Consider the following 26,767-nt stretch of genomic DNA (forward strand, 5'->3'; position numbering starts at 1 on the left):
CTTTTCCTGTTTGCTGCTGTCTATTGCCAGCAAAGCTACTTGGAAAAGACCAACGAGTTGTATGGGAAAGTATCAGCAAGACCTCCACAGACGCTGCAGATCGCAGCAGCAAACAGAAGCAGATTCTCCTCTCCCGGTCAGTCTGCCAGCTCAGTGGTATGAGTAAAGAGGTTTAAGGGGTTGCCGGGGAAGAGGGGGCAGGATTCTCTGTGGAAAATCATCTGACGTCCCCTTTTAACAGACTATTTGAGCAAGGGGAATAATGAGGAAATATTTACTTCCTCTTAATGGAACTTTGACCTCTGTCCATTTAAAAATAATGATGAAAAGTAGTCAAAACTAACATTTTAAGACTTTTTTTAAAAAAAGTTTCTTTGTTTGATGGGATTTAGGAAACTTTATTTTGTGAATTTGGGGAATTTTCAAAGTTTTTTGCATGAACATACAACAAATATGAAAACTACACAGAGTATGGGCTGGTGATGTGGCTTAGTTGACAGGGTGCTTTCTTAGCATGTGTGAAACCTTGAGTTTGGTCCTAAGCAACACATAAATTGGACGTGGTGGCATGTGTCCATCGTCTCAACACTGAGGAAGGGGGAGGCAAGAGGATCAGAAATTCAAGGTCATTCTTGATAACATACAGAGTTCAAGGCTAGCCTAGATAAATGAGTTGGGCCAGTGAGACGGCTTAGCAGGTGAAGCCAGCTGCCAAGCCTTTGATGGTCTGAGTTCCACTCCTGAGAGAAGAGACCTCACCCTTGCAAATTGTCTTCTAAATTCCACAGGAAGGGTGTGTCATTACCCTGCACCACACTACACAGAGTATAAAAGTAAAAAATAGAATTGATTTTAAAAAACCTCCAGAGGTATGTACCAAACTCTGTTCTGTTTGGTGAATCCACATTTTTGCTGGAAAGGAGGGGAGTCATGAGTGGGACTAAGGGCAGAGTGGAATAATATTGCTGGCTGTTCCGAGCTGAAAACAGGTGCGGAGGAAGTTCGTCAAGCCTGAGCGCAGTAAACAAGGAAACAGGAGGCAACCGTGTTAGAGGCTTCTAGGGGAGGGAGACTAAATCCAGCATGGCCTTACACTTGTGGACAATAGGCCTATGATCTGCTCTAATCCTAAAGTCGGTACTTAGAAATGGATACTAGGGGCTGGAGAGATGGGTCAATGGTTAAGAACACTGACTGCTCTTCCAGAGGTCCTGAGCTCAACCATCTATAATAAGATCTGATGCCCTCTTCTGGTGTGTCTGAAGACAGCTACAGTGTACTCATATTCATTAAATAAATAATATAAAAAATTAAAAATAAAATAAAGAAATGGATACTACAACTATACAAGAGTTTCCCCCAGGATTCATTGGCATGATGCAATTTTCAGTGGTAGACTTTTGAGACTACAGTGTAAAGTGCCCATGTCTTACCAACATACAGCTAGATGACTCAAGTTTGTTTATATATCTTTTGGGATAGTAAAAGAAAAAAAAAAGACAATATCTACAAAACTCTTACCTGAAAAACCACACAAATGTATAGACATGACTTTGAGGGAAAAAGTCACCCTCTGTGTAACGTTAGCTGACAGCTGAGCAGAAACTAAGCCAGCTGCCTACAACTGCACTGTGTTAAAGCTGATCAGAAATATTTTTGGCATAGTGTATCTTCCCTCTCCATATCATTACGACACTGAGATTCATGAGAGAACTTTAACCGGTTTAATGGAATTATATGGACATGCACATCCATGAGTCAGAATCTGACACACGCTCCTAGAAATCCCCAGGGTGGTGACCCAGTGGGAGGTCTCTCTGCAAAGGGCCTTTAGAGCACACGAGGTTTCAATTTCTGCTTCTGAAATAAGATTTTTATTATCATCTTGGTGACTGCGATGCGAGACTAAACACCACATTGGGATTCTGAACCACTGTGCATTTCAGCTGTAGGGCTAATTCCAGGGGGGAGGTGTATTTCCTTGCCAGTATGTCCCTGAGCAGGGAGCTCACTGTGCTTTGCTCGATTTCTTTCCCTGTATGTACTGCCACCATACACTCTGGGGTGGAGGCCTTCCCTTCCTGCAAGCATTCTCTCTCTGGGCTCACCAGTCTTTGTGACTCTCCAGGATCCTGTACAGGCTACGCAATCCACCCACCACTGAGCCACACCAGTGACTGGTCCCAGGGTTGTGATACACAGTGAATAAGCAAACATCACCTTTTAGCATCTACATCCCAGGTGATGGAAGGAGTACCTACGCCATGTTGGTTTCTCTGTTACAGTAAAATAAGCACAGGCATCTTTGAGTCATACTCACATCTGAGTTGATGTCCCAGCATTCATGCTCTCCCTTTATGGCTTCCAGTCCTTTTTATTCACATAGCCTGTCTACAGAATAAATGGAATACAGTCTGCCTCTCCAACACAAGGCATAATTATGGTCACTGTTGTGGCTGAGCAGGAAGTTCTGGTGATGAAGTGGGTTATTTTTGTGAATGGGCAGAGTGACAGCAGTCAGCCACCCTCTCACAACCAGCTACATAAACATCTAATAGGGATGTGCTCGCTCTTTTTCCTCTACTACAGATAAGAGCGCCCTCTACAAATATCAACGGGGTAGGTTTTCTTTCTTCTCCATAGCTGTTGGAATATCCATGAAGAAGCATCTCTTGTTTGCATAGCACTCTCTTCTCTCTCCCTAAATTCACTGGAAGCTAATGAAAGTGTCATTCATGGGAACAGCAGGATTGTGGTGTTGTTACCCACAGAAACTCAGGAAAAGGGAGTTAGGTAGTTCATTACCTTTAGCTCCATGGTTGCCAACCTGTGGGTCGTGAACCCTTTGGAAAACCTTTATCTCAAAAACATTTACATTATGATTCATAATGGCAGCAGGATTACAGTTATGCAGTAGCAGCACAAAAAATAATTTCATGGTTGGGGGTTACTACAATCCAAGGAACTGTGTTAAAGGGTAGAAGCATTGGGAAGGCTGAGAACTGTTGTCATGGTTTGAATATGCTCTGCCCAGCAAGCGGCACTATTGGGAGGTGTAGCACTGTTGGATTAGGTGTGTTACTGTTGGATGTGGGCTTTAAGACCCTCATCTTAGCTACCTGGAAGTCAGTCTTCCACTAGCAGCCTTCAAATGAAAATGTAGAACTCTCAGCTCCTCCTGCACCATGCCTGCCTGGATGCTGCCATGTTCCCACCTTGATGATAGTGGACTGAACCTCTGAACCTGTAAGCCAGCCCCAAGTAAATGTTGTCCTTATAAGAGTTGCCTTGTCATGGTGTCTGCTCATAGTAGTAAAGCCCTAAGACAATTACTACATTGGGAAAGCTAAGAACTACTTTAGCTGAAATGAATGAGAACAAACAGGAATTAACATTCCTCCTGTAGACCTGACCCTGACTCCCCCTACTCCTCTCTCCATCCCCTCTCTAGAGAGCCAGGAGAATGAATGGATATCTACAGCTGTAGTCAGAGAAAGGGGGATCTCTAGGAAGTCCCAGAGACCTGGAATTGGGGGAAGCTCTCAGAAGTCAATATGGGTGACGTTAGCTGAGACTCATGGTGGGGATATGGAACCTAAAGAAGTCACATCCTGTAGCCTTGCAGGACCCCTAGTAGAAGGATAAGGACGCCAACCCACCCACAGAACTTGACACAAAATTTGCCAAAAAGAAATACAGGGACAAAGATGAAGCAGAGACTGAAGGAATGGGCAACCAATAAGAGGCCCAGTGCACAGGCAAGCACCTATCCCTGACACTAATGATACTGTTATACTTGCGGACAGGAGCCTAGCATAACTGTCCTCTGAGAGGCTCCATCCACCAGCTGACTGAAACAGATGGAGATACCCACAGCAAAACATGGATGGAGCTCTGGGACTTTTATGGAAGAGTTGGTGGAAGGATTGAAGGCAATGGAGGGGTAGGAACTCCACAGGAAGACATACAGAGTCAACTAACCTAAACCCTTGGGGGTTTTTCAAAGACTGAGCCACCAACCAAAGAGCATGCGCTAGCTAGACTGAGGCCCTTTACATATATAGCAGAAGTGCAGCTCAGTCTCCATTTGGGTCTCCCAACAACTGGAGCGGGGAGAGGGAGTGCTGTTCCTAACACTGTTGCCTGTCTGTGCATCCTGGCCCCTAACTGGGCTGCCTTGTCTGGCCTCAGAGGGAGAGAATGTGCCTAGCCCTGCAGAGACTTGATGTGCCAGGGCATGGGATACCGAAGGGTAGGGGAATACCCTCTTACAAAAGAAGGGGAGAGGGACTGGAAGGAGGGATTCTATGAGGGGGCTGGGGGCAACAATTGGGATATAAAAATAAATAAGTTAATTAATTAAAAATAGAAAACAAAAAACAAAAACAAACAAAACAAAACAAACATATAAATAAGTAAAACCATCTTCCCCCTGCAGGCTTCCTACTGTACCTAGTCCATCTTACCTAGCCGCCATGAGATCCAGAAGATGCTGCCACCTGTCGTTCACTTTGCTGAGTTTGTACTGAATCTCAGAGGCTTTGCTCTCATGGCTGGCTTTAGCGAGCCGTTCTCCCATTTGCTGGAGTTGGATTTTGTTCTCTTGGGCCACAGCAATTTCCTCTTGATAATCCTGCATAATAAAAGCAATCACAGAGGTCAGAGGGCATGCTCCTAACGCATTCATCTGGCACCTCTAGAAATGCACTAATTACAGCCTCTACTGTTTGGATAGAGTTTGGGCCCCAGGAACCGTGTGTGAGCATCAGTTCATGTGTGCAAGAATTAATATTGCCTATTGCTCCTGGTCACGTGGGGTCTGGAGTCAGTTATTACGCAGATTTTCTGAAGGAACTGCAAAGCAGTTTCTATTTACTTTAGAGGGCACCAGGTTGGTGTGATGGCATATGGCTATAACCCCAGCACTTGAGACGTAGAGGCAGGAAAATCATGAGTTCAAGATCTTTCTCAGGTACACAGTGAGTTTGAGACTATCCTGGGATGCACAAGTCCCTTTCTCAAATAAAACCAAAGATATATAGATAATAAAAAGAAAGTGTGGATCAGTGGAGTGACTTGAGGGTAAGTGGCGTCCCTAGCGCTAATGGAGACTAGAGTTTTAAGCTCTGGCACTACAAAAAAAGAGAAACAAACCAAACACAATAAAGGAGTCTACATAGACACAAGAGCCTTGACTTGGAAGAGTTAACATTGGAAGATCATACTGCTGCAATCACTAAGCAGCATACATATGATTTGTAGCATACATAGAATCGATGGGGAAATGAATAGCTAATACCAAGCCTAAGAGACACAGGCACACATATGCATGCATATCTATGACATCACCATATGTGTATATACATGAATGTGTGATATGTGCTTACTTATGTGCATCTAGTCAGCTATGAAGACTTTATTCATATTATGTTAGCCATGGTATTTGTGCAGAACTTTGAGTTCCTTTATTTTAGAGGCATCATCTGCCATGCATGATGGCAAGTTAGTTCTCAGGATTAATAACCATTAATTTCAGCAAGTTAGTAGGGTCTCACACCTTGGCTTATTCAGTCTCTGTGGTAGCCCCTCCTAAAAACCAGTTAGCGATAACAGGTATGTTATGTGGTCTGTTTGTGGGGAAGAGAGGTTAAACCATAAGACAGATCCAGTTTCAGGATCAACTTTGTACCTTTGTTACACAGCAGATAGCATCTCAGGAAAACAATAAATGAGGGGAAAATGGCTCCTCAGGTCAAACATAAATGTGAAGCCCAGAGTTTGGATTCCCTAGAACCCATGTAACATTGCATGTAACCTTGCATGTAATTCCTAGGTGCCAAGGAAGAAACCAAGTGGCTAGCTAAATATGTGAGCTATGGGTGTTGTAGAATAACTGACCACACTGTGAACCCCGAGATTATGTTATTTATTAAAGAAAAATACCTGTTTCTAGTTGTGGTGTGGGTTACCCTTAGTACACATCTTTAATCACAAACAACGAAGGTAAAGTTAGTTTGTAAAAGGAAGCAGCCATGTTTGAAAGTGATGTCTAAGTGAGTGCCAGACAAAATGATGAGTCAGAGAAAGATTTGACAGAATAGGAGATGCTCAACTCTCATGAGAACAGAGAAGAAAGGGAAGCTACTTGAGGGGCCATGAAGACAGGAAAGAGGGCAGTTTACCAGGACAGTTTTACAGAGACAGGTTGTAGAGTGAGAACATACTAGACACAGATAAAGACAGAATGAGCCAGAGAATGAGAAGGAACCAGGAGATTAGAACAGGTTGCCAATGTTAGTTTAAGGCCAAGCTGAGCAATTCACCAAATGCCAAGAGAGAAGCCAGATTGAATCAGCATGGAGAGAAATTCTGAGTCAGAACAGCTGAGTTGAAGCAGCTCAGCTAGACCTCAGAAAGAACAAGTAAGGGCACACTTATTCAGCAGCAAGGCTCAGAGGTTGAAATCATTCTAGGACCAGATAAAATTGTACAGAGGCTGGAGGCTTCTAGGACTAGGCCTAGGTTAGTAGACAGAGGTAGTAAGTCTTCAGGTCAGCAATTATATAGGGTGGGTAAAAGATACTTCTACAAATGGGTTCAACCAAGATACCCTAGCTCATTGAGAAACAACTAACTTCAACCTCTGGCCTCCATAAACCCATACTCATACAGGTGCGTCATGCAAATGCAAAAACGCCCTCTAAACCACGTATTTAAGAAAAGGGGGCCTGAAAGAAGACGGCAGGTGAGGCTCCATTCTACTTAAGGGTTGAGTGCACTGGGCACGCTTAGGACTTCTAGACCCTGTCTACCCACCTTGCCGTGTTATTTCAACACACGGGAGTCCAAAAACCAAAACATTGAATGCCTTTATTTATATTTTAACATTTTATCACAAAATTGGGATGATTTCATTGAGAAATGTTGATTTCAACAGAACTACCCTAAGTTTTAAAATGCACTTACAGTAAAACTGTCCTCTTGGGTTGTCATTTAAATTAAACTGCCTGTGTTGATGCCAATGGACAATAATAGTTGCCCTCTAGTAATCTGTCACTTTCTTTCCTTACACTGTCAAAAACACTGAGCTCCTCTTAGTACTCAGCAATGCTTCACAATTATAAGAAAAACGAGACAGGGATGGCCTTTTTAGTTTCATGACATTTTGTAGACAAACTAGTAGAATTAATATTTCAAAAAGTGTTACTTTTCTTCTTTACTCTGCAGCACAGGGGTTAAACCAAGACTTGTATATATACTAAGGATGCACTTCACTATTAAGCTATGTTCTCAGTACCACTCCTTACTCCCTCTTTAGTTTTACTCTTTATTATGAATAGGTCTTACTAAGTTGCCTGGCCTAGCCTTGCACTCGATTTGTAGCCCAGGAAGACCTTGCACATGAGATATTTCTGCCTCAGGCTGACAAGTAGCTAAGATGACAGGCCCAAACCACCAGGCTGACCTGCTCAAAGAGTATCTCTGATATCCTACCAAATACTATAATAAAGCCATCCACAGGAGCGACTAGACTTTTAGTAAATTATAAATTATAGCTGTATTTTATTCTAGAACATGGTTTTCCATTCCCAAAATAAACATTCAGAGTTTCATAGTAAAAGTCAATGAGAATATAAACACACCTAACCAAGAATTACTCTTTAGCAAATTCTATTATGGTAACGAGTACATTGGTCCTCCTCAGTGCAATATTCTTGAACTAGCAAAGCCCCAGTGTTAGCAGATGCAGCGAACAAACCTGTATTGTCTTGGTCTAGAGGTAAGGGTTTTTAATATCAAATAAGCAAATTGATTACTCATGAGATTTTTCATCTTTATATAGAAAACTAATAAAGTCATAAATGCTATGTGCTGGCTTTGGAGTTTATCTTTCCTCTGTATGTGTGTGCATTGAGTATGATAAATTTTCCTAATGATCACTTGTGTGGCTTTTCAGAAGGAATAAAATCATCATCTCTGTAGTCACGAAATATGAACTGAATGTTGATGAGGAGTCAGACGCTGCTGTGTTTGCAGGGTTGAGAGTAATGGACAAGACAGACAATGTCTATGTTCCAGGGAGGTTTACCGCTCTCTGAGGATTTTCCTCCAGACAGATGGCAAACAGGTATACATGAAAATCACACCATACATGTGCTAGTAAGAGACACTAACTGACAAGTTGACATGATTATTTGCCCCCCGAATGTAGAAACTTTACTGAAACCCACACAAATAATTTAAAATTATGAGTCAGTTTAGTGAGCCCTGCATAGATAGAAATATGTCCTGAATCAAAACAAGCCCACAAAATGACCTAATAATGCACAGACAATTGAAATAAGAGGAATTCAGCACTCCCAAGAAGGCCTGCATTCCTATTGAGGGCCTAGAGAACATATTTTCTAGGGGAAATTTTCAGTTTAATTCCCCCTAAGAATTTCTCCTTTTAATTCCTCTGTAGTAGTCTCTCTCTCTCTCTCTCTCTCTCTCTCTCTCTCTCTCTCTCTCTCTCTCTCTCTCTCCAAACCAACCCACAGGATCAAAATGAGAGAAAAAGTGGTGTGTGTAAATGATTCCTCTGGGACAAAGAGCTGAGTGTTCCTCACAAATTAAACCCACCCTATAAATTCTGCCTTTTCACACAGGTCTGTTGTAGGTTACAAAGTTGAGGCTTCATACATAGGCCTCCTTGGGTGGGGGAAATGTCGGAAATAGGTGCTAGGTTCAAAGCACAGGGAGAGCACTGGGAACAAGGGAGCCCAGGCTGCCTCACGCTTCTCACCTTCTTGAGTTTTTCTATCATCTCTTCGATAAGGATGTCTCCATTCTGAGAGACTTTGCTCTCCATCTGGGTCAGCCACTCGCATAGCTCCTTGTTCTTTTCACTGAAGACAGCCCACTCGTTCAGGCGCTCGCTCACTTGCTGTCGTCTTAGGGAGACCTGAGAAGTTTAGAATAGGATGGTTATGAAAAGGCATAACATTGGAGAGTGACTCATACCCTGAGGAGGAAAGAGTGAGCTGAAGTAGGCAAGACCAGTGCATTCCTGTAGGCTACTGTTTCCTGAGATATAGGATTTGCTGAAAGGAACAAAAACTCGAGCAAAAGAGGCTGTAGAAAAGGATCAGACCAATGGCTGCTCTTGCAGAGAGCCCAGGTTTGCCTCATATCCACATGATGGCTCACTCCCCTCTGTAGCTCTAGTTCTGGGGATCTAATGCCCTTGCCTCCATAGACACCAGGAACACATGTGGTATATTTCTATCCATTCAAGCAAACAGTCATTCATATAAAATACCAATAAATAAATGTTTAGATTTTTTGTTTTGTCTTGTTTTTATAATACAAACGAAGAAGGACAGAATGGAATAGAGAGGAAAGGTCAGTTGAGTCTCCAGTATCCGGAGAGTATGATGAGGGGTTTCTAAGAGCATCGGTAACAGTAGATGATCCCTGGGGTTCAGCCCTGCCCTGACCATGTTACCCCTACATATTTCCATGTATATAATTTTTTCAATTCTTTTGTCTCTTTTCATTTTGTAAAATTTTACTTTTCGTTGTATAGTTTTTAGCTTTTAACCTTTTAAACATAATCAAAACTTCCCATTAAACTTGTACAGAACATGGAATATTTTTTAAAATGTAAATGAGTATGCAAGCTCTGTGTTCTGAGAGCTGGAATCACAGGTTGTGTCCTTTTTGTGACAATGCTTCTTCCATTGAGCATCGTTAAGCCACGTTAAACGACATATCCACAACTCACTCTTTCTGACTGCCGAGAGCCACCCACCACACAGAGGCATGGTTCACATGCCCATTCATCTAATTGTGGACAATCCTGCTGATTCTAATCCTGATTCCCTAGGAACAATGCGGCCACACAGGCTCGTGTGGAAGTGTCCCCACAGACAGAGGTATCCATTCCTTTAGGTATATCCCTAAGAGTACAATCACTGGTAGTGATCCTTTTGAGTTGTGAGATTATAGGTGTGAACCACCATACCTAACAATTTGTTTTAAAATGTATTTTAAATTAATCTTTTTAATATGGGAATAAAACAGTTTCAAAGATGCCCTATGCTTCTTGGTTACTGATTGGCTCTAACAGTGATTAAGTGGATAATACTTAAGTTCCCAGAGAACCTCATTTGCCCATGATCTTTGCTGAGATGAGTTGGGTATCAGGTAACACCTTTCACAAGACCAACCTCAGAGAGATGAGCTATCTGGACAGGAGGCTGCCTAGCCTACCACAGCTTTTGAGAAACGTCCATCAGAAGTTCCCTCCTTTGAATTAATTACGCCTATTTAACAAAGTATTTCCCTGGGTTGAGAATTACGGCTGAGTGAACCGGGGTTACCCCATTTATGTAACTTCGTTTACCACGTGGTTTCCTTTCAGGCAGAATGATTCAGAGGAGATGAGTGGTGGTAGCTCATTTCAGGAGGGAGGGTGTTAACTGTGAGCATCAGCTAAAATGTTCTGTAGAGAAATCCCACCTCCTCTAAGCTCTCTCCAGACCATGTTATATAGCACGATCAGTAAGCACGGAGAGATCGGCTCTTCTGGAATACTAACACTGTGAATTCATCCATCAATCCTACTGCATCCTACGGGAGGTGGCGGCTGCAACTAAAACTTAGGTTCAATTGATACAGGCGGAAACTCTCAGGATCGGCGACTCTCGTCTAAAGAAAAGAAACTCCCTCCTTAAGAGTTGGGCTGGGTTTGTCTCCCTCTAAGTGGCTTCCTCTGCATGTTGGCCATGATCCAAAAAAAAAAAAAAAAAAAAAAAAAAAAAAAAAAAAAAAAGATGCAAGGGCTCCTCCTTCACCAACATCCACAGAGAGGGTGGTCACAGGATAAAAGGAAATTGACTATTTCCTTAAGAAGTTGGTGTGCCCAGAGTGAATTAGACAGTTTAAGCAATCAGCTATTGATCAGGGTTGGGAAAGCTGGAGTCTTTGATACAGGTTTCAATGTATAGTAGGAACAATCGCATGTCCAGAGGCAGCTGAGACTCTCGGCCAGTCTCTACTCCTCTGCCATGGAAAACAGAGCAAGTTACTCATCTTCTGTGAGTCTTCCTCTTCCTGTTCGACATTGCATTTTCTCCAAACACTAGTATTTAGCATTTGTAACAACCACCTTTCCTGTGTCAAGTGCTGTACTATGTCTACTCCAGGATGTGGTGTGTGGACAGGAAGACACAAGCAAGAAAAAACTTAGGAAGGGCTGTCAAATACCACAGGTTTGACAAGGCTCCAGGATAGTTTGATTTTTTTTTTCTCCTTAGCATTCATGTGTTCAGTGTTTCTAGGGAGCAGCTTGAATAAGCATCCTTCCTGTTTGTCTCACAACATGAAGATACTGCTTTCATTTGTTTACTGTGGATCTAGGACTGAAAAAAAAACCCTAAATATGTGGGCTGCAAGCATTGGGTGTAAGCCAGAGCCCAAAGCTCTTTTGCAGAAATATAAATTCCTCAGAAGGGAGGCATTTGATGTTGTTTATAAACTGAATATTTAAGCTATATATAAGTGAACCATTCCTTTCTTTGGATTCAGTTGAAAAACTGAAATTTACCAGCTTAGCACATAGTCACAGTTTCTTAAAGGTAAAGCCACTGTATTTTGCCTCCAGAGTGAGACAGCTGAACAGGAAGTACATTTTTTCCTGACAGTATTTTTATCAAGACACTGTGGGTGTAAACAGGAACAGGCACACACACACACACACACACACACACACACACACACACACACAAATGCATACAGTGCAGTTTATATATTTACATTACAGCTAGAATCACACATGGTCCTATATAACCAACAGAGGAAGAATAGCAATATAATCCACAACTGAGCTATAGAAGATCCCTGGGGCAGCTGAAAGCCTGTCCCTCTCTGCTTTGATTCTGATGCTCCAAAGCATCTACTCGAAGCTTCCTCAACCGTGTCTGTGGACCCGGTTATTCCTCACTTCACTTCAGCTGCTTCAAAAGGAGCCGAGCACGCTGTTTCCTCCTTAGCTGGCATAACGCCATCTGTGTACCATTGAGTTTGTCGACTTTTATGAGGAGCCAAGCACAGGCTTGTTTTCCGTTGTGGTTTCACACTTGACAGAAGTTAGCCGGAAATGACAAACTCAAGACCTACTAAGGTCTCTGGGTCGCCCTCCTCCAGAATTATTACATCCTGGCACCTGGCCAGACCCAAAGCTACCCTCTCACACTGATTTAAATAATCGAATGTAGACTGGACTTAAACAGGGAAATTATGTGTTAGTTTCATACTTCCTGCAAGAGTCTGGCAGAGGAAGATTCTAGAAGCACGTTCTATCTACTTCTTTTTCCGGTCTCAGTCTGCTCACAGGCACAGTGTATAAATCTCCTCAGAGCGTATCACATGGCCATGCACCACGTTCAAGCTATATTTTCAAACAGATATATCTAACTCTAGTGGGCAAGCTTAGAACATATGAGTGTCTGACTCAATTAGTAATAATAATACTTCCATGGCACAATTACACAATTCACCCACATGAGAAACCATCATGTGGCCATCATTTTCTTCATCTCCAAAATGTGGTAATTCTGGCAATGTTTCCATCCTCATTGGAACCTAAGTATTAGGACACACACATAGGAGGACATGGTCCCCACTATTCCCCATAGGCAAGCAATGCATAGCTGCTGTAGGCACTGGTTTTTCCAAAGAAATGGCCTTTGCATCTAAAAGCGTCAAAGTCTTGGGATCAACTACAACCAATCAGAAAACCAGACATCCTCCATGACAGCACATAATCAGGAGGAAACGGGAATGCACAGGACTCTGAAAACTGAGGCTCCATCATTGTCTAAAAGAACTTCACAGGATTGTGTGGGACGGGAAAGAAAATAGGTAAGAAAACCAGAAGAGAAGTAGTCCCTTCTCACCAGAAGAGGCTCATGGTCAAGGTCCCCAACAAGGCATGCTGGGAAGGTTCTGAGAATTGTGGATCTGAAGAGACATCTCTTGGAAGCCTTTGTGAGAAGTGAGTCTGGTCTGGTTTATTTCACTGAGTTACTGAAAACTATTAAGAGGGAATGTATTGTAGACCTCTCTCCTAGAGGATGAGGAGTAGGGAGCAGGAGAGATAGCTTAGCAGTTAAAAGCACTTAAGACTCTCACAGAGATCTAAGCTCTGGCCTCAGCACCCACAGGGCAGCTCAAGACTGTGCTTAGTCCATTTCTTAGGATCTGACAGTCTTCTCTCCTTTATGTGATGCTACATGTGCATGGTGGATGGACACACTCTGGCAGACATACACACATGTAAAATAACTACGTAAATAAATACATCAAAAAAGAGAAGACTGCTCACATAGGGGCAGTCTTCCTTCTGAAAGGAAGAAAAGGAAGGAGGGAGGGAAGGAAAGAAGGAAAGAACGAAGGAAAAAGAAGTGAGCAGGCTCACAGAGATAAATGTGGTCATAATTTTTCATTATTAGTACCCACCAAATGCCTTTTGTTTATATCATAATAAGGACTGTATGTTATAACATGGTAATTGTGGTAATGTCTACATGGTTAAGGGCTCAGAAAATAATCTGTGTGATGATTCACTCTCTATGAACAACCCTGTATAGGCTCCTCCTTGTGTACACTGAGAACACAGCATTCCACGAGAAGTGGCCACTTTCATGTTTGTTAACATGTTGGTAAGGGCTACATTTTGGATGCCCCCCCCTTTTTTTGTTCTTTTTTTTCGGAGCTGGGGACCGAACCCAGGGCCTTGCGCTTCCTAGGTGGATGCCCCTTTTTGCAAGGAAAAATCCACAGGGGATTGCTGAAACATCATTCTAAGCAGGCGAGTGAATATTCCTTTGGTCTATGATGTGAGCAAAGTCTGGGTTTAGAATAAGTATTTGGAGGAAAAATGTCAAGGAACACATTTGTTCTTAATATCAAATAAGCCATAAGGGAGGGCCTCTCAAACTCTGTTGGAAGGTTCTGGAAGCAGGAAGATAAGGATTCATATGCCAGGTCAACTGGGAAGGAGAACTAGAAAAGAGAGCAGGCAGAGTAGTTGCCACAAGAGTGAAGAAATGTGGATTTGGGTGGGCATAGAGTCCCCCTTTCTTCAGTCCATTCCCCTGCCTTCTAACACCCACATCTCTCCAGCCTACCTTCTGCTTCAACCTTATCAATGACATATGTGTTATCTGTATATTAATCTATCCTCCACTCCCCAACTAAGCACTTAAATTTATACATTCCAAGCATTTTCCCTAGCCAGTCCATACATAAAGATACATTGCTTTTATCTGTTCATATAGACTTTTCTTCATAACTATATAGAACTTTCTGAAATGACTTTACTTTCAGTGCAATAAAAAAAATCAGTGGCACAAATATCTATTACAGCCTATAGTCATAATAATTGCCATGACCACTGAACAAATGTGTGTTACAGTCTGCAGTGTGCCAGGCAAGGTACTCAGGGTGTGTTGTGTGTGACCTTCTCTGTGTGGCAGGCATGGAACTTAGGGTGTGTTATAGCCTGCAGTGTGGCAGGCATGGTACTCAGGATGCATCCCTAAAAAGCAAGGCATATAGCTTTCTGTGAGCACAGACACAGGCTCTTAGGCAGCCAGCAGTCTTCACTGCAAACCTTTACTTGATGCTTTTTTGCTCATAATGATTTCCTGTTGCCTTTGTATCAGTCTTTCCCCTTCAAAGCCTGTTATAATCATATTTAGCACCATATACACAGAGAAAGGCATTTAATAAATGATGTAAACCTAATAATTCCTTACACCCATGAATTACTAAAGAATGATTATACTCTTCCACAAATAAAACTATCTCCAGAACTGTAACTAAAACCAAAAACAATGTTTGCTCCATGTTTAAAATGCAGAACATAGTACCATTCATTACCTTTCCAGCTAAAAACTCACACCTAGAAGGTACACAGCAGTCTGTGCCAGCCAGTGAAGCAAAAAGAAAAGCTTCAGTATGATGAATTCATGTATAATGTGATGATACAGCTATCCTTATTCTACAATATTCTGGCAATAGCCATAGGTTCCTCTGCTTATCCATGAGTCACAGGGTGGGTCCAGGTATGGATCAAGCCTGTCTGGCATCATGGAGCACCTCCAGCCTTCCCATCATGAGGAGCTACTTCCTCATTCAGACCTCAGCTTACCTGGTGACAAAGCTCTTCCCACTGCCTTTGCAGAAGCTCCACACGTTCCTTCAGGATGGAGATGTCCTCGGCACTGAGATGGGCAGCCAGGGCCTCCCTCAGCAGCACTAGCTCTGCCAGGTCATCTGTCCACCTCCCAACTGCATTTTCCAGTTCCTAAAGTAAGACAAGCATTCATGAACCCCCACACCATCTACCTTCAACCCTCGAGGGAGCTTTGGTAACCCCACCTCACTGGTATTCCCTTTCTACAAACTCTTTCCGAACACCACACTTGAGCTCCTCATTTGCATCCTACATAACTTGAAAGCCTGCCATGTTCCTCTGATAAAATACCATGGGTCCCTGCTGAGCCTTTCCACCACATCCCTGGGCTTCCCAGGATGGTAGAGTTTGTTGTTTGTTGTTTTGTTTTCCAAATCCAGGTTTGTCAGTTTCATGGCTGTCTTTATTCTAAACATGTATCATCCTACAACCCTGAGACCACGAATACGCCTAAACTGATTACCAAACCACCCACTGGTTTTGTCCTGTTCCTGATCACACTAATGAAATATTAAAAAGTTTTCTAACTTGACCTTTAAATGCTGAGTTGACCTCTTCTGTGACATATCCTTACCATGGAATATCAATTTGTCAGTTTCTCCTGTATTCAAAATAATTCACTAAGTACACATTCTGTAGGATCAGAGATTGATTGAAGTTATTGGTTATGGACATGTTCTGTGGGGGTATTATTTAAAGAAACTCAATGGGAACGAGTGGAGTTTCCTGTCATGTTTTGACAAGTGACCAGTTCTGTAATTTGTGTCACTCTCGCTCCCTGCCAAGCCGTTGTTTTCAGATTCCAGGTCGTTTAGTGCATGAATGGAGAATTTCATACTATTTGTTCTCTGCCTTTCTTGTCTCTCCACACCAGAGACAAGTTTCTAAAGGCAAGAGTAATTAACAGTACTATCTGCGGCTAACTTTCCAGGCAATTTCAGCAAACAAGGTTTTAGCCTGAAATTTTCAGGTAATTGCTTTGTTTTGCTGCTGAGGGTGATTTGGGAGAGAACATAATGGTGCTGTATGGAAAGACATTCTCCCAATCTCCAAACTCAAAAGCAGGATGCTTGTCCAAGTGTTTGGGGAAATGACAATGGGGTCTCAAAATAAGTATAACTGGCCAAAAGACCAAACTATCTGGGTTAATAAATATGCAGCATCTTGTCTGTACCTTTAGCCAGATTAAATTGCTATGCGAGTGTAAGGACCTTACTGTTGTATATCTAGCAAGCCCAAGCTTCCTCGAAACTCAGATATCACATTTGGCAGTTGCCTATAATCCCAGAATTACTCTAAAGGCTGGGCCATGGGGATTCTGTGAGTTTGAGGGCAGTCTGGATCCAACAGTAACAAAAACAAAACACACACACACACACACACACACACACACACACACACACACACACACCACATGCACTCTTGCATGCACAAGTAACACTACCATTCAAATCCAAGCCCTCTGGTTTAGACTCTGCATATTAGCTAAGGCAGTGTGGCTAAAATACAGTCTCTAAATTTAGACAAATCTGTCAGTTATTAATCTGAAACATTAATGTTATTCTAGAGTCTTCCATATTCTCAGCTAGCATATTCCATATGATCCCACGGGCTTGTGTCATGCCACATGAGATACAACTGGCATAAGGGATGTGGGGAGGTGACCTGGTACCCATGCCCATGCTGCCAGATGATTCATTTAATAAATTAACAACACGAGTTTAAAACCAACTCCTTTCAATGTTCCAGCCTTTACATAGCCTTTACATTCTTCTGGGGCAGAGACTTGTTACATCTCCCAGTCTTGAACTCAGAGTCTTCCTGCCTTAGATCCTCAAATGCCACCACACTAGTCAACCTTCGCATGCATCTTAGTGCAATCTACAGAGATGTATATTTCATTCATCATCTTCGGGGCACTGTGTATCACCTTTAATTTTCCTAATGCTGATTGTTTTCAACTTTCAAAGAGTATCTTTCATAACTTTTTAACCAGGAGTATCAGATGGCAGTGATGTTAAGAATGACTGTGGAAACACAGGGAAAGAAAAGGATTTGTGAAGGTACTTTCGATGCTACCAGCATATTACTCAGCCGGGAAGTGCTGCTCAGGCGCTCCGCCTGGCTACACAGGTGTGCACTGACTCAATCTTACAGCCACTAAATCATGCTGGTCTCCGTGACATTGTTGTCCAGGGAGTGTCTGTGTTGCAGCTGATTGGTTCCCAGTACGATTAGAGGCGATGATCATAATTAAGATTAGAAGTGGTGATCACAGTCCTTAAGTGGCTCAACCCTGAAGGATTTAAGGATTGGGTGACTTCTTGCTTTGATAGAGATCAGGTTTTTGTTTTTGTTTTTTTTTTGTTTTTTTTTTTCTTCCTGTACGAGGGATATAGCAGGTAAGGTATGTTCCTCTGCCACAGTCTGCAGATTTTTCAAGGTACCAACCCTGTCCTTCTTCCTATAAAATAGACTTTTATTAGAATGATTCGCCAATGGGGGTGTTTCTTGACTCAGCTTTTAAATATCTTTTATGCTGTGTCTTAAACTTTTCATTTGCTTCCTCGAAGTAATCCACAAACTGCAGCTGCATTAAATCAGCAAAGGAAGTTTCATCACAGTGTGGGGTACCCTAATGGGCCCCCCAGGACCTCATCTGCCTCAGGAGTCTCCCCAAGATATGACCTCACAGGCAGAAGTACGTGGATAAGGCAATGCAGACAGTCTCTGTCTAGTCACGTACCTTGCACCGCATCTGCTCCGCGTGGAGTTCCTCATGGTGGTCAGGTAGAGGCTGAGATAGCCTCTTCTTGAACGTGCGGAGCTTCTCCAGGGAATCGGCTATCCCTTTCTCACACTTTTCCCAGTCCTGTCATTGGAGGAGAAATAAATTGTATACTTTTTTTGTGAGAAATTACAAAAATATAAAATAAAAATAAAGAAAACAAATATTCTTTTTAATTGCCAGGGATGTAATTACAACACGGAATTGTGGGAAGGCATGTCCATGCTCACTGCCATTTTGAACCTTTGTCATCGTAAGAGCTCAGTTCAACTTGACTCTGTTACTCATCAGCTGTTTGTGTCTAAGAAGCATTTTTCCCTGAGAAAATGGAAGTAAATTCTATAGCTGTTGAAGAGCTTGTGTAAGCAATGTCTATCAGGGCACTAAGCAAGCACAGTGTCCAAAGAACTTTTAACTTCGGATACTTGAACATGGTATTTATGCATGGAGTCTGGATCAAATACCAAACAGAATGGGAAAATCCTCTAGTTCCCTCTCTCTCTCCTAACTCACACACAAGCGCACTGAGTATCTACATGCTCCCAAATGTACCATGGGTGTGTGTAACAAGATGAGACAAAATGAATTGTTTTAGAATCTGAACAAGTGGGAGTAAGAAAAAGACAGAATGTAAAAATGATATAACCTCAACTCTGATTCACTCCATACATAAATATGAGCCACCCACATGTGAGGTACTGTGGAGGTGCAAACACACAAGAACCACAGGCGTCACAAACACGGTGTCTGTCTGGCTTTACCTGGCTCGGGCTGAAATGTGTCTGGGAGAATTAAGTGTTAGCACAGAAACACCCAGTCATTGAGACCTGGAAGAAATATCTGTCTGGTGACACATGTTGTGACATTAGCACAGGATATGTGGCAGAGAGTGGCAGCCCGGAGTGTGCTGGATCCCTGAGTGAAGACAAGGAAAATTATGCCTGGTGCCTGCCTATTTGGAAATGTGACACACCAAATTGGTAACAAGGGCTACGTTTTGGGAACGGCAAACTCGGGATGGTGGTTCAAGGAAGATTTCAATGTTCCTGTTACCATAGCTAACTACCTCAAGTTTTTAATGGCACATTTACTTACTGTCCAATTTTTAAATAAAAATATATATATATATATAAAAAGGAATGTGAGAGGAACCACACCGAATGTTGATTTTTTTTTTTTTTACAGAGCATTACTTGTAAGTTAACTTCCATCAGGTACGTTAGTGAGTGCCAGATAGCATTGAGTTAAATAAATACCCTGTTTTGTCTAATTCTCCCATATTGGTTGTGTTGTCCATTCTTGACCACCATGGTCCCAGTACCCCCCTCAGACCAGCCTCCCAGAGGTCATTCTCCACCTAATGCACTACAGAACTCTAAAGACAATTATTTTAACAGCTAGAATTACCAAGAACAACATGGTACCTAAATCTGCTTCCCCTTGCTTTCCCTTAGCTCCTTTTGTCACCTGGGCTCTCGTGCTTCAGCCCTCCCTACTTCCCACCCTGACATTAGCAATCCATAGGTAATATTACTCCAGACACCTTTAGCAAAAACAAAATTCGCAAGCTTAAACTTAGTGTCTTTTGTTACGTGGGAGTTTGAAGGCAGGTTCTCATTTCACTTAAAAATTCCCTCCTGGAACCCCAGAGCAGCATAGTACATCCCCTTCTCTCTAGTTGGTACCAACAGGGGAACCCTGCAAACCAAACTATGAATGCTTTTGTCTATGAGGCTCAGTTTGGTCCAACTCCCCTTCACAACATTCTGTGATCCTTTTGCTTGCCAATGCTCAGTACTGTAGAAATGATTTGTAAGCAAATAATCCCCCTCTGCTTTGACTTAACATTTTCAGTTAACTCAGCACATGCCCTGAAACTGTCAATGTACAGCCGGTGCCTGCTCACAGATCCAACACCGAGGAGGTCATGCCTAAGGGCAAAATTGACATTAGAGAGCAGGCAAAAACATGGCTATTTTGGGAATGCATACTCAGAGCATTAGGCTAACAGCTAAAGACAGAGAATTATTATTACATTGGTGTAAAGATACATTAAAATAAGGTTGGGCAAACATGACACACAAGGCTTCCTTAGGCAAACAGAATGTAATGTATGATTCAAAGTTATATAAAAAAATCTTGACAAGAGAAGAATAGGGACTCTCCTCTCCAACAGTGACTTGGATGGCGAAGCTAGCACTGAGCCTTTCTTTCTGCATCAATGATAAGGAACTAGCTTCATGTCCTGTTCTGCAAGCCGTCCATCAGACGTGTTTTATACACGAACTGGCAGCAGAGACAAACAAACCCAGTGACTCAGACTCCATGCATTCTTATGCCTTGGGACTATCTCCAAAGTCCACATCATGAATTAATATATATATATATATATATGATTACAACAGTCTCACCAGAGTGATTTACAGTGCTTTAAATCCTTGCCTGACACCAGGATGACGACAAATGACTCAGGCATATTATGTTACCAGTGAATCGTTCTGTAAGCAAATAGTGGTACTTAATACATGCTCAGTGGCATTCTTGATCTATTTCCTATTCAGAAGATTGTATATATATTGCATAAGATTCCCAATGTGAACCCGATGGCTGTGAATATTTGAAACAATAAAAAAAAAATCTATTCTATTACTGTGAGTTATCTCCCTCCATTTAAAAAGATGGCACACCTTTGGTGATTTCAGTATATATAAAATGGGCATTTAGCTCAGTGGTAGAGCGCTTGCCTAGCAAGCGCAAGGCCCTGGGTTTGGTCCCCAGCTCTGAAAAAAAGGAAAAAAATATATATATAGAGAGAGACATTTTGGGGGTACAATATTTTAAGGGTTCATGACATCAATAATAGCAACTACTGCCATTCAAGTGTCCATGACTTCCTAGTATTCTTTTGACAAAACCTCACAATAGTCATATAGATGAGGTACAATTATACCTATTCTTTTTTTTTTTTTTTTTTTTTTTTTGGTTCTTTTTTTCGGAGCTGGGGACCGAACCTAGGGCCTTGCGCTTCCTAGGCAAGCGCTCTACCACTGAGCTAAATCCCCAACCCCAATTATACCTATTCTTAAAAGGAAAGTGCTATATGGTTTTCAATGTGGCCTTATCTGAATTTAGAACACTTTTTTCCATTTTTATAAGCACATAGTAATTATATAAAATCATGAGTTTTCTCATGAATTATTCATATATTTACAACTACTGGACTAAGGACAAATTATAAATACTTTGGACATGAGAGACAGATGCTTATTAGAGGCCATGTGGATGAATCTCAATGTCCTTGGGTTCTCTGTGCCTGTGGCCAACGAAAGGACCTGAGATGCCTCTTGGAGACTTTCAGCCAATGGCAGCCTGCTTAGATAAACCAAGACAAATTAAGAGACTCATTCTGGGTTAGCTTTTTCCCCAGCTATAAAATATGAGATATCAATCTTTAAAACCATTCTAGCGTCTACAATTTAAGGAATGGGATCTGCTCTTTGAGTTTCTGCCGGGCTCTCTAAGGCTGTCACTTGCTTCAAGGCATTACATTGGCCATTAATCAGAATCAATCACCTGGACAGCCTTATTAGAGTTTAAATTACTGTTAGGGGGTTTTCCTGAAAGAGGAAGTACTGAAAACTGGGAAACTTTTCCAGTTCATGCAAGATAGGACAGAGTCTTAAGTAACAGAGGAGACGCACTGGAGGGCGGTGCTCAGTGATCTGTCACGCTGTGCTTCTCTGAGAAACAATGGGAGGAAACAGCACAGCTCCTGTGAGGGGACCCTAAACTGGACTTACTTTCAACAGAAACGCCAGCTTTTTCTTCTGCTCCTCCAGATGCGTGCTGGCTGACTTCCACTTCTCTTGGATGTCTGTGAGCTCAGCCTGCAAGGCCGCCTCGGCGCCACTGTCAGCAGAGAGCAGGAGCTGCTTGCCAGCCTCCACTGTCAGGATGTAGCTCCCTTGTTGGCGCAGGAACACCTTCTCTTTGAACTGAAAGGGACCACAGCCTTTTAGTGTTTACTCCCCCATTATAAGCACATTTAGATAACCGTATGCATTAGCCTGCAGCACACTTCACATGCTTGCATCCAACAAGAACATCTTAAATGACCCAAGTGGAAATGAAGGGGAAGTAGAATCTTGACATAATATGAACTCTGCTTATAAGACAAATGCCCAGAGATTAGAGGGTAGTATCCATCTCAGCATGCATGCACACAGTAGGTCTCTCAAAGTGGTCAAGGCTCTTTGAGTCTTGAAAGACAGTACTAGGATGAGATGAGTATGACCAGGAGAAGGAGAAAGGATATCTTCCTGAGCAGGTGGGAGAGGGATGCGTTGACCATATAAGATGAACGTTTTTCAGAAAATGCAATGCACTTTTCCATGGCTGGAGTATGAAGTGCATGTCTCAGAATGGTATTGACAGCTTGCAAGGCAGTTTTTACATGTTATTTTATTTTATGCATGTGAACACCTTGAATGCATGTATCTCTGTACACTGTGTGCATACAGTGCCTGAGGAGACTAGAAGAGGGTGTCAAATGCCCTGGCACCAATGTTACAGGTGGTAGTGGCTGCTGTGTTGGTGCTGGAAATCAAACAGATTCAAACTTGGGTTCTTCAGAAGAGCAGTCAATGTTCCTATCTGCTGACCCATCTCTCTATTATACCTTTTATTACCCATACAGTGTGTTATGTAGCTCATTCTGATCTTGAACTTGTGTTCATATTGTCTTAGCATCCTAAGTATTGGCATTATAGAACTATGCTGCCACACCTAGGGATTTGGCTTTCCCACCATTAGAGGGGGAGCAATGTGTTTAATTATAGCAAAACTATTCACTGAATGGGTAAAACATGCAATGAAGAAGGCCCACACTATATGATGAGACAGGATAGGCTGCTGTCTATCTAGGCAGAACTCTTGAGGTAGCCTCAAGGATAGGCATTCAAAACAGACCTAGTACAGGGAGTGGGGGGCAGTGAAGAAGATAACTGTGCAGATCACCATTATCCTTGAGATCCTAGATCAATAGGTCAGAAAGTGGCTAGAGCCTTTCTTAATCTCCTGAAATGTGGAGAGAGTCTGGTCCAGAGGTCACTGGCTCTATGCACACAGGTTCAACTCTTAAAGGTGGTTGCATATTTGAATCACAACCTTAGGAACTGAGCATGGACAGAAGATGCCAGTTTGCCCCTTCTCTACTGGGAGTGGGTAATTGAGGCTATATGACTTTTCTTGGGGAAACTGAGAGGAAGAAGAGTCAGAGGAGTCCTTTAGAGAAAGAAGGGCCACAAACAGGTAGACAGGCTAACTGTGCTGGGAGGGACCAGGTTATGTGATTAAATCTCCCTAACCAACACCAAGTTGTCTTTCCACCCAAGCTGGGCTGCAACGAACTGCTCTGGGCCTTCTTGTACAAAGGAGAGGGATCTTTGGCATGGCTTCAAACTGCTCTATTCTCTTTCTTTCCATGGGAGCTCTGTAATGCAATCACTTTGTATATTTCAGTTGAACTTTGAGAATGACTGTTCTGTTTTTCAGGCCCCTTCAGAGTCCAGGTTTATCTCCAAGACCAAGGTCAAACACAGTGGACACAGTGGACACAGTGGACATGCAGAGGTGCGCGGACCCGTGCTTGCACCTTACCTGCACTTCATCAAAGAGTGTCCTCACTTGTTGCAGTGGTACTGGGATGCTTCCAAGACCACTCAGGGGCAGATGAGACACCTCAACCAACCATTTACGGAGCTTCTCTGCCATTTCTCTATAGCGTTGCCATTGGCGAATCTGGCTGTCGATGATACCTCTTCTCTGTTGGGCCCTGCGAATCACTCCTTGCCATTGGTTACTGAGGAGTGTCAACTTCAGGCTGAACTCCTCCCTGGAGAAGAAATAATTAGATGGGGGAGGGGACACATAACCCATAGTCTTGGGTAGAGTCACAGGATCAGCCAGTATACATTTTCCATAAATGGTATGCCCTGAGAAAAAGGATCTATGACAAACGACTTCAAATTAGCTGTGGTCTGTTTGCTGGGTTGAAAGTAATCAAGTTAGACTGCCAGTCTGCAAGTGGTGAGTGTTTTCGTATCTCAGAACAGATAAAAAAGCAAATCTATGGCAATTATCATGTACTCTTTCCTTAAGTATGTATGTGTGTGGCAGTGACAGTCTCTTGTGCCTTACAAAGCATATGACAAGGAACCTGCCCACAAACTCCCTCCCCAGCTAGAATCATATGCCATTTTGGAAAATCAAAATCAACCCACTTAAATTACACTACATTAAAATTTTTGTTTTTTCTTTAAAAAATGTACTTCATAAACATTCTTAATATTCTTCTACAAGTGATAACTCCAATCTCAAGCAAATTATTATGAGAAATTGTCATTGTCCTTTTCACATTTTAGGTAAATTTTTCGTTTTTCTTTCTTTTTTTTTTTTAAGAAAAATTAACTTTAGTCAACACAATATGTATGAAGGCTGTTTAGACACTGAGAAAGTAAATTTTTTTTTTTGGTTCTTTTTTTCGGAGCTGGGGACCGAACCCAGGGCCTTGCGCTTCCTAGGCAAGCGCTCTACCACTGAGCTAAATCCCCAGCCCCGAGAGAGTAAATTTAACTTGAACCTTCTCCAATTCTAGCTGAGGTACTACAGATGTTTGAACACATTCTTCCTTTTTTCCATCCTAAAAAATATTGTCATTGTTTATGAAGTTTTATTTACTATGCAAACTGTAGCACAGACGTGACTTTCAATAAGCATCAAATGGGATGAGTTTCCTGGTAGATTTTAGGGTCAATCACAAATGTAACATCTCCTTATCCTTCTTCTAACACCTGTACCATGCTCTCTGGAATTGATTACCACTCTAGAGCTCTACACCAGAAGGCGACCTCTATTACTAATACATCCCATTGCTTGAGATGGTTGTTTGAATTTACAACCACAGGTGCCATATCTTCTAAAAAATATTGAATAGCTGAACTGGAAAGAAAAGATTATTCTACAGTAAACGTCAACTAATTACTATAAAACAGTAAAAGTACTGGGTAAAAAACCACCCAAAGAATCTCTTACGCTCCATTTAAAAATGAGTTCCTTAGGGCAACTGACAGATTCTGACGATCATGTTTGCTTGTGAACTGAAATTCTGCTCTGTGTCACACAGGCACGTACCATAGTAGAGTCTGTCACAGTAGGATCCAAGCACAGGCAGCTAGTCTCATGACATGTCCTTTAAAGGACATGTCACCTCAGAAAATGTGTGACCCCCCCAAAGTCCTGAAAATAGCAGGTCCCGAGAATAACCGAGACATCAGTATTAAAATCAGGATCCCTGTCTTTACTATGTAAACAGTCCCGACCCACCTGCCCTTGACGATCTACTGAAAAGGACTCTTCAGCTGAAGTTTTCAGAACAAAACCCTGTATGCTGACTTTTATAACTTAAGTCCTTGTTGTCTGGAACCTTCCCGGTACCCATAGACTCGGATCCAATTTGTCTGTTTTTCACTAGCAACTCTCAAAATTCTTTATTTAGTTCCAACTTTCCCATTTTCATCTCTTTTGTGGTGTTTTTTTTTAAATCTCCTAAATGTTAGCATTTAAATTTTAATAGATGTTGGCTGGAATGGGAATTTCAAACTTTATTTTACTTAATGACTTGAATGTTTATAATACTACTAAAGAGCTGGCTACAGGATGATAAAGCAAAAGATAAAAGAGGTAATTACACTCGAATTTGGTTTATTCAGAGAGTCTTAAATTCCCAGTAATGGTCACATTTGAGGTTGGCTTGCTTAGAATAGAGGAAGTACAGCAGCAGGCATTATTGTTCCAATCCTAGCCGTACAAATCTGTCATGAACTTTGTAGGAAATTACCACTGGAGGCTGAAATTGCTTTTAGAATACTAATCATAAAAATGATTTATTTCCTAATGATTTAAAAACACACAGTTAATTATAATCACAACTACTGGTCCCGGGTATGAGAAATGTATACATAGATACTAAAGTCAATTCCCCAAATATAAACATGGAAACTAGACTATGTGAGTGGCATTCCTAGGATAGTTGACGAGGCTGTCAAGTCACATGTTGGGAGAGAAGCTAGAATCTATGTTTTAAATAACGAGTTAGTTTGTTGGGATGTGGAAAGAAGATTTCACATTTAACACAGTATGGCTTAAGGTGGCAAACAATCTTCCTACACAGAAGTATGGCCTAGGGAAATAAGGCCACAGAGCCCTCTTAACATCAGACCTGGTCGTGCTCCCGTTTACTTATGCGACCTTGCTCAAAACAGTTCCCATGTGCGTCTGGAGTTTTCTACCTCTCAGAGTCAGACAAGTGATACCTCTGCTCCTTTTAGGGATAGAATTTTAGTAAGAGCAGGGAGATATTAGTAGCAACTGTTCACTGACCATCGCTGCAATCCATTCCGATCTATTCACTAACTCCAGCCCCTACTGACTAGCGAAGGTTGGCTAGGTGATTTCCAATTACCCTACGTCCTTCATATCATATAATAGCATCCTCTGCAAAGATTCAATGCTCACTCATTTCAGAGACTCAGATAAGCCTTTCCTCCAATTACCGAGGCCCTGTGATGATACAATTGCCTTAGGAAGATTGGATATATGCCCTCTAATCTCTCATTAAAAAGAAAATGACTAATTTACTGGAGAAACTTTCTTCATAATAATTTATCAAAGATCCT

The 26,767-nt window shown here is 42.0% G+C and overlaps 1 protein-coding gene and 1 long non-coding RNA gene across 33 annotated transcripts in view; one reads left to right on the forward strand and one right to left on the reverse strand.

The window, feature by feature from the left end:
• Nucleotides 1–26,759, forward strand: LOC134482627 (uncharacterized). Its single transcript, XR_010059012.1, has 2 exons — nt 1–136; nt 23,586–26,759. It is a non-coding gene; the product is annotated as an uncharacterized LOC134482627 (long non-coding RNA).
• Nucleotides 1–26,767, reverse strand: part of Syne1 (spectrin repeat containing nuclear envelope protein 1) — a 471,163-nt gene that overhangs the window by 45,841 nt on the left and 398,555 nt on the right. For all 32 annotated transcript variants that reach the window (XM_063270573.1, XM_063270583.1, XM_063270581.1 and 29 more), the window contains 6 exons: nt 23,691–23,925; nt 21,833–22,027; nt 17,991–18,116; nt 15,200–15,355; nt 8,786–8,944; nt 4,467–4,633 (listed from right to left, as the gene is read on the reverse strand). In XM_063270573.1, the coding sequence (XP_063126643.1) occupies nt 4,467–4,633; nt 8,786–8,944; nt 15,200–15,355; nt 17,991–18,116; nt 21,833–22,027; nt 23,691–23,925 (1,038 nt within the window). The remainder of the gene's footprint in view (nt 1–4,466; nt 4,634–8,785; nt 8,945–15,199; nt 15,356–17,990; nt 18,117–21,832; nt 22,028–23,690; nt 23,926–26,767) is intronic.

Source organism: Rattus norvegicus, chromosome 1 (genome assembly GCF_036323735.1).
Source record: "Rattus norvegicus strain BN/NHsdMcwi chromosome 1, GRCr8, whole genome shotgun sequence".
NCBI classification, from domain to species: Eukaryota; Metazoa; Chordata; class Mammalia; order Rodentia; family Muridae; genus Rattus; species Rattus norvegicus.